Here is a 7,850-nt window from a genome sequence, read left to right as displayed (position 1 = left end):
CTTAATTATGAAATAAAAAATTTGTTATTAATGTATCAAATAATTATCACTCAAAAATTACTGGTATTCCTCAACAGGTTAATTTATCCACAATATTCTGCCTTAGGAGTGAGTATCATTCCTTGCTGGTTTTTTCTTTGATTATCAATATTCTATAGGTTTTTCATACTTATTTCAATAATAATATTGCTAAAATTAAAAGTAAATATTTAATTAATTTTTGGATAATTCAAAAGTCAATGCAAGGCAAACCAAGCAGCCTATGAGCTTCTTTTTTCTTTTCTTTTTTACCGTAAATGGTAGAGCAGATAAAAGTAGGCATTGACCAGTTTAATGGACTTGGCGTTCTTCTCTATAGAAAGTTAGAGATTTTATGGAAAAGATTTTCTTTTATTTCTTTATAAAATATATATATATATTCAAAATATCTAAAAAGATAGAAATAAAAAGGTTGGAAGTCTAGAAATTCGAGTCCAAAAGGAGAGAGGGGACCAAAATCTGCAATGCAAGTTGCAAATTACATATTTATGTATATAAATTTTGATACATTAAATAATTTTATATCAGATTCATGACACTATTTTAATGGTGTTTTTTAGTATTCATATTCACTATTCCCAGACCTCCCTTTGGTTGATTCAAATTAACAGAACCGCCACATACAATCATATATTCAACAGCTTAAAACTATGTCACATTCACGTAGGCAAATTACACAAGGGAAAAGAAGAGAACAGATAAAAGGATGCAATATACAGTCATTAGTTACAAAATTCTAAGTTTGGGTTCTAGGAATTCTTATTAAGAGACCTCAATGATGGAGTTTTATGCTCCATGAGAGATGCAGCCTTAAACACCATTCTTTCCTTTGGAGGAAAAGAATCTGCTAAAGCCTCTTGAATGTTTTTCTGGGGTTGTGGCAGGAGTGGTAGATGAAGAGCTTGACATCGTTGACCTGTGTTTTGAACTGACTGGTGATCTCAAAACGTCTCCTTCAGTATGAGGAGGACTGCATGGTGTGTTAAATGACTCCATGGGGGATTCCACACCAGTTCGGCTTCTGTTGCCTGAAGCAGCCGTGTCTATATCTGCCTGATCCAGGTCTTGCAAGTTCATGCTGCTGGTAGTGGGTTCATCCTCGCGGAAACCTTCACCCTTTTGGCTCCTCTCATTGTAGGGTGATCCTATCTTGTCGGTCTGAGGGCGGAAAGCTTTCAATTGCTTGCCAAGAAGGAATATGGTCTCTTGACATTCCACTAGTTTCTCGGCTGCAGCTGCTAACTCTCTCTCCTGTGATCAACAGGAACAACCTTAGGTGTTTTATATTTGATAAAGCCCATCAACAAATTACAGGTAAAAAGAATCATGACAAGTAATTGTGGAAGAAAAGAACCTTAAGAGGAAGAATTACTTGTACAAGAACTTCCACGGTTGAAAACTAGAATACCTTGCTCATAAAGATTGTTCGGTATCAAATTAACTTACCAAACTGATCATGTCATGATCATATCTGACACTAAAATGCAATATCTCGTATTTGTTAATAGTATTATTAGATTTCAAAGTAGGTCTTGGAAGACCAGTTTTGAGAAAGACAAGATGAATTATAGCCTCACCTGATTGTTCTTGAGGTCATTATCCGCTGCAGAACAAACAGAACATTTCTCGTTCCTACAAGTGACAGAAAACAATTATGTTAAATGTAAATACACCGGCATATAGAATCAAACAACAATTAGTTGGTAGTAACTTTAAATCGTAGTTAAAGAGTGCAATGTGTACCTTTGCAATTGCTCTTCTAGTTCTTTACATCGGGCAAAAGCATCATGGTGACTTCTCTTTTCATCTTGAAGCTCATTTTCTAGAGTGTTGATTTTTGCGCTGAGAAGGGTCACCTCAGTCTCTAACTCCCCTGCACGTGTTTCAAGTGACCTATAGGACTCTACCATGCACTTGAGCTGAGTCTCAGCCAAGCTGTTTGATTTTTGAGCAGCAGCCAATTGAGATTTTGCTTCTGCTAGAAGCTGCCCAGTTTCATGTAATTGGGACCTAGTCATCTCCAGATTTTCAGTACATCGAGAAAGATCCATCGCCATGTTTTCTTTCTCCAACTTCAATTCCTCGAATTCTTCTGATGAGATGTTGCTCGTTTGTTTTGATTCATATTCTGAGACCAGGTTCCCATCGTCAGGATCCTCAGGATTGGAAGTTGGATTTGAAATATGGGCACAGCCATTTTGATATCTTCCCCCTGATGAATCATTTTGATTTCCCTTATTCTCTGGTAAAGCAACCTTATCTATGCAATCAGGTCCATTCATTTCCGCTTCACTACTCTTGAAGCCAAGCACATTGAATCTTAGTTCACTGGCTTTGGCTAAAACAGTAGAAAGACCAAAAATAAAATCATCCAAGTTCACATTGCTGCATAAGACTTTATTGTAGGTGACAGAGAAATCATCAATTTTGTGGCTTAATCCATAGGCATCAGAAGATATGTTGTCAACTGCCCTTGCTTCTTTCCCCAGGGACATTACAAAGTCGTGAATCTGAGAAATCGCTGCAGCTAATTCTTGACTTATAGTTTGCAAAGTTTCTGTAGTCACCTTATCACCTGGAGGCACAGAAATGTCCTTCCCTTCAGTTAAGCTTCCATTTTCCAGATGACCCTGCCCATTGCATTTGCCTTCGGAGCCATCCACTTCCTCAGAGACACCATTGACAGAGTGATCGCTCAGAGTGTCCTGTGCATCCTGGATAGCACATTTGATGTCATCCAGAATTTTGTGCACATCAGCATCCTTGGACATTGATTCAAGCACCATAGAAAGCTTTGAATGAAGCTTCATAACAAGCAATTTGTCTGCATCAGATTCAGGATGGACTATAGACCCGTGATTTGCTGGTGGTGATAGATCATGCTGCTTTCCAGAATGGAGTTCCTTGCAAGAAGTCTCTGCTGAAGCATCAGCATTAACAGCTTCGGGTGATTTATTGTTTGTACAACCTGCATTAGTGATTGCACCATTTGCAGTTGAATCATTTGAAGAACACGCCAACTTCTCCATCTCAAGAAAGTCGTCCATAAGATGCAGGTGCTTCACATTTTCAGTTTTATTCAACTTTTCAATGCTCTTTTCCTTTTTGAATTGAGAGAGCTCGGAGATCATACCAGTTGCCCATGAGTCGGCACAACTTTTTTCATCATCAATTCCATCTTCAGACACAGAAGTCACACTTGGTGAATTGCTAGCTTTTGAGGGGCTTCTTTGCTGGTTGCTGATGGCAAGTTGTGCTTCTAAAGTTTGAAGCTTGCTAGATGTCTTAGCACACAGATTCCTAGAAGCCAGTAGTTCACTGTTACGCTTTGCCAAAGCTTCTTTCAGCATCTTTGTTTCTTCTTCCATTGCTAATAATCGTTCAGTGAGAAACTCATTCTCTTTATGGAATTTCTGTGCATTGTCAAGGGAAAAGTCAGTGACAGCAGGTGTGTGTGGAGTAGAAGGCCGGACGGGAGACCTTTTTAATCGAGTATCTCCATAATCCCGGCCTAAACTCTCAACCTCTAGCTTCATTTGGGCAAGTGCAGCAGGACCAGGCAACTTTTTCCTCACAAGACCACGCAGTCTTTGGCACTCTGCTTCTAGCTTTGCTATCTTTTTTACACCCTCCATATGCTGCTTGTTAGCTGCTTCTGCAGTTCTCATGCTCATGTTCCTTTCTTCATTGCGAATTTCGAGCTCTTTGGAAACTACATGAATCTCATATTTCAGTGAATTGATTTCCCTTTCACATGATTCGATGTTACCCTTCAAACACTCAATCTGGGTCTCAGCTTGAGATTTTTCTTCAGTAATCTTGACCAGCATGTTAGAACGTTCTTGCAAAGACCTAGAAATTGCATCATTTTCAGCCGCAGACTTACAGAGCTCTTGGTCTAAATAAGCTATCTTTGCTTCGAGCTCAAGCTTAATCTTTTCACATTGCTTGTTTTTGCTAACAGCCAAATCTTGCAACTTCTGCTCATGTTCTTCCTTCAGATTTCGGATTTGCCGCATGCACTCTTTAAGAGCACCATCCAAATGCGATGCCCTATCTTCAGCAGTGAGCTTCAAAAGGGTAACAGATTCCAGATGATTTTTCAAGGCCAAGGCCTCTGCTTCAGCCTTTTCCCAACCTACAGCAAATTCAACAGCAGAGAGTGAGAAAAAATTGGACCAAGTTTAGCTACAGGAACTTTACTCTTATATTAGACTGAACATTTGAGCATAGACTAACCCGAGACTGCTTCTTCTGCAACTTTAGTGTGCTGTTTCACCAGGTCTTCCTTGCCACTAATCTCTGAATTGGCAGCAGAGAGCTTTTCATTCAAGTGCTTAATCTCATTCTCCAATGTCTGGACTTGTTCCTCATATATTTTCACTTGATTCTCCAAACCAGTGAGATGTGAATATGATTCCATGGAAATTTGAACATACTTGGGTTTTTTGTAAGTATTCTGTTCAACACAAAATCATTATCTGATAAAACAGCTCAACAATTTAGATGATAAGCAGATATAAATCTCTGCTCCAGCTGAGATAATGTGCAAGGGCATAGAAATGTAGAATGTTGAGAAAATAAACACCAATTTTCCGATGTGGTTTAGTTACATAAACAAGATTTACCTGATCATTTTGAGATGCAGCTGAAGCTAAAGCAGCAGCGGCGGCATCTGCTTCGGCGGCGGCAGCAGCAGCATCTTTATCAGCTTTATCAGATGATTTTTTCTTCCAAGGCCAACGGCGGTCCATTACTTGAAACCCCTTTATAGCCTATGTCAAGAAGACCAAATAATTTGTCAAGAAAAATATATATACTGCAAAAGAAAAGGAAACTGAACATCACAGCCTCCCTCCAATCCAAAAATCATAGTATATGACTAAGGATACACGCTGCAGCCAACCTATTTAGGCCGTAATACTCTCAGATAAGTTTCTGACATTCTTTTTCTAATCGAAATGAAAACAATTTCAAACCAAGTTCAATTTTCTTAAACCGTATTCAAAGACTATAAACAGAAACATGTTCTATGATACCAAAAGCTAACTGCCTTACATATTTGGTATCGAAACCACTCAAGAGTTCAAATAAATCCTCCCAAAGATAATGCAAATCTTAGTAATTCACTGAGAAATAGAAAAAATTAAGAATGAGGATCATCAGGTTAGGTAGCATTTCTTTAACATTGCATGATGGAATAATGTTTTGGTGGATATTCACCAAACTATTAATAGTCACCAAGAATCCTAAGAAGAAAGTTTAATATTTTTATTAGAATTTACTTTGACCAAATCAAATTATTAGACAGCTGTCAGAAATCAAGGTGCTCTTCTCTTTTATACTACATTTTCCCAGCTACCAAACAGAGCATCATGTGAGGGGGTAAAAAAAGGTTTCCAAGGTTGAGAAATTACAAAGCAGATTGTACTACTAGAATGAAGAAGCAGCAGGAGTTTGGTATTTGTGGTAATTTGGGACTGAAAATAACGTGAAAGAAAAAGACAAGCCATCAATTTAGAACTGAAAAGGGAAGAAGAAGAAAAAAAAAGGCACCGTGTGACATCCATTCATTATCGTACAACATAAATATAAACGCCATGGTTTTAGATAGAAACAAGTAAGATCGTCAGTGTTTCAAAGTGTTGTGAATCGAATCAGAGCAAAACCAAGTTCATCAATGACTTCAGTTGAAATGCAAAAAGAAGATCTAATCAAAAAGCAAAAGATCTTAGAATCAAAAGCTCGCTTCATATCAGGCAAAACAAGAAATTGAATCCTCACCGACAAAAAAAAAAAAGCATCTCAAATGAAACATTTTAGTCTGCATAAAACCTGACATCTATTTGTCTTGCAATTAAAAGAAACCAGAAAGAAACAAAAACTAAGGGCAGAGGGAAAAACATAAGTTTTCCATTTTTACTCACTACACACTACAACTGTGCTTTCACCATCAACCTTTATGCTTAAACCAAACAAACAAGCAAATGAAAAGTTAAAAAAAAAAAAAAGAAAGAACGAAAGAAAGAAGCATTTTAGAACTCGCATTATTTCATAAACTTGACTTACCTTGAGAATCAGAAATGAAAGTTTGTACAGTATAAACAAAAGAGTGTTGTTTGAGATTTAAAGTTAAGATCCAAATTTGTGGGTTTTTTGGTTATTGGTTTCAGTGTTTTGAGGAAGTGAAAGAAGTGGTGGCAATGGCGGAGGAGGAGGGAGTGGGACCGTGGTGGTGGCGTTGGGGCAATAAAGCAAAAGTTACAAAACCAGTTCGGCTTTGAGATTATTAATAGTTTTCTGCAAATAAAAATTAAAGGCCACTGTTTTTTGTTTTTGTTCATTAATTACAGGCCAGTGTTAGTTACATATACACGTACGTATACACACATATATATATATATATATATGGTAAATTCCCTCAACTCATATTAGATTTTAGGACTTTCCATCTATAAACCTTTTATTTTTAATCGTATTTATATCTTAAATTCTCATTTAAGGTTTATATTTAATATATTCATAGCCTACATAATGGCATTATCTTATTTATTCTTAAACATATGATAAAAATATGAACCACTATTTTATGTATATTGTTTTAGATAATTTGAGCACTAAATATTTTTATTCTCTAATTTTATAAAAAAGTCATTTTAGTTTTCAATTAAATTTTAAAATTTATATTATTTATCAAATCATTTCAAAATAATTAAAAATTTTAACATTTGTTAACTTTACTCACTATACACATGGCAACCCACATGCATGTTATCTTAATAATTAACATGTACGCCAAGAATTAATTATTTTTTAATTTTTAAATTTTAAATAATTAATTAATTGTAGGCATGGCATCTATGTTACAACCTATATATATATCACATCAATAAAATTAACAAATATTAATTTTTTCATCTATTTTTGAATAGTTTAACAAACAACGTAAATTTAAAGATTAAAAAAATAAAAATTTAAATAAAAATTAAAATAACCTTATTTATAAAATTGGAAGACCAAATGAATTATTATGTTAAAAAATTAAAATGAGAAATGAATTTTGGCAATTCATTGTTATACCTTTTTCATGTTATAGTTATTTTATATATTAATATAATTTTAATAAGTTTGTAATTTATATTAATAATTTAAATATATTATGTTTTTAAATCAAATTTAATACATTTTGTCATAGCTATATACTCACTGTGGTAGAGCAACTGCTGGGCTGTAAACGATATTTTGGAAAGCTATGTTTCTATGTGCGATTTTGGCGTACTGTAAATGTTACGACTTAGGACCGCCGTCACTACTCGTTACAGCTAATGAGGATTTGTTTTAATCAAATATTGCCTGCCTACCATGCTCCGTCGCTGCATCTATTGCCATGTGTAACCGCATCTCCACCATTGAAATTGCTTCAGTCCGTTGGTATTCGGGACATGTAATTTAATGTTAGTGATTTTCGACCCCAATTGCAGGATTTTGTTGTCTACTGAATTTGGTTTTATCCTGCTCTCTAATCTTTGCTTTACATCCAACACTAATTTCTGTTTTGCTAGATTAAATTACTTCCTCAGTCATGCTAAATAGAAGTTCATTAAATAGTAATAGAATGTTGATTGCGTATTTCTTAATAGAATGTTAATGTGCATTTCTTATTTTAGTTCTTTTAAATTAGAGTGGTTCTCATTTTCGTCATTTTAAAATTAGGATAAATTATCTGTTAAATATTTTAAATAGACATTGTTATTATTTTAGACACTAAAAAATACATTAGTCTTCCATTATTATTTTAAGGGTGGAGTGAC

The 7,850-nt window shown here is 35.3% G+C and overlaps 1 protein-coding gene across 4 annotated transcripts; it reads right to left on the bottom strand.

The window, feature by feature from the left end:
• Window positions 1-643: 643 nt before the first annotated feature.
• Window positions 644-6,442, bottom strand: LOC108483425 (filament-like plant protein 4). Of its 4 annotated transcripts, none has more exons than XM_017786811.2 (6): window positions 6,109-6,442; window positions 4,668-4,814; window positions 4,279-4,498; window positions 1,783-4,177; window positions 1,617-1,671; window positions 644-1,290 (listed from the first exon to the last, which is right to left on the bottom strand). In XM_017786811.2, exons 2-6 carry the CDS (start codon window positions 4,791-4,793, stop codon window positions 850-852), a joined length of 3,237 nt encoding a protein of 1,078 aa, XP_017642300.1. In that variant the 5' UTR covers window positions 4,794-4,814; window positions 6,109-6,442; the 3' UTR covers window positions 644-849. The 4 variants fall into 4 exon arrangements, with proteins under 4 accessions (XP_017642300.1, XP_052885543.1, XP_017642301.1 ...); XM_053029583.1 differs by lacking the exon at window positions 6,109-6,442 and adding an exon at window positions 5,325-6,033; XM_017786812.2 differs by lacking the exon at window positions 6,109-6,442 and adding an exon at window positions 5,098-6,032.
• Window positions 6,443-7,850: the final 1,408 nt, after the last annotated feature.

Source organism: Gossypium arboreum, chromosome 1 (genome assembly GCF_025698485.1).
Source record: "Gossypium arboreum isolate Shixiya-1 chromosome 1, ASM2569848v2, whole genome shotgun sequence".
NCBI lineage: Eukaryota > Viridiplantae > Streptophyta > Magnoliopsida > Malvales > Malvaceae > Gossypium > Gossypium arboreum.
The sequence above is the reverse complement of the archived record's forward strand: the minus strand, read 5'-3'. Positions and strand labels throughout refer to the sequence as shown.

What these genes read in the sequence shown, in the direction of transcription:
- LOC108483425 (XM_017786811.2), bottom strand. Translation starts at nt 4,793, where the DNA reads ATGGACCGCCGTTGGCCTTGGAAGAAAAAATCATCTGATAAAGCTGAT. An exon ending in CTGCATCTCAAAATGATCAG is followed by an intron (nt 4,499 to 4,667) that starts GTAAATCTTGTT and finishes TGTGTTGAACAG; the next exon opens with AATACTTACAAAAAACCCAA. An exon ending in TGCAGAAGAAGCAGTCTCGG is followed by an intron (nt 4,178 to 4,278) that starts GTTAGTCTATGC and finishes AATTTGCTGTAG; the next exon opens with GTTGGGAAAAGGCTGAAGCA.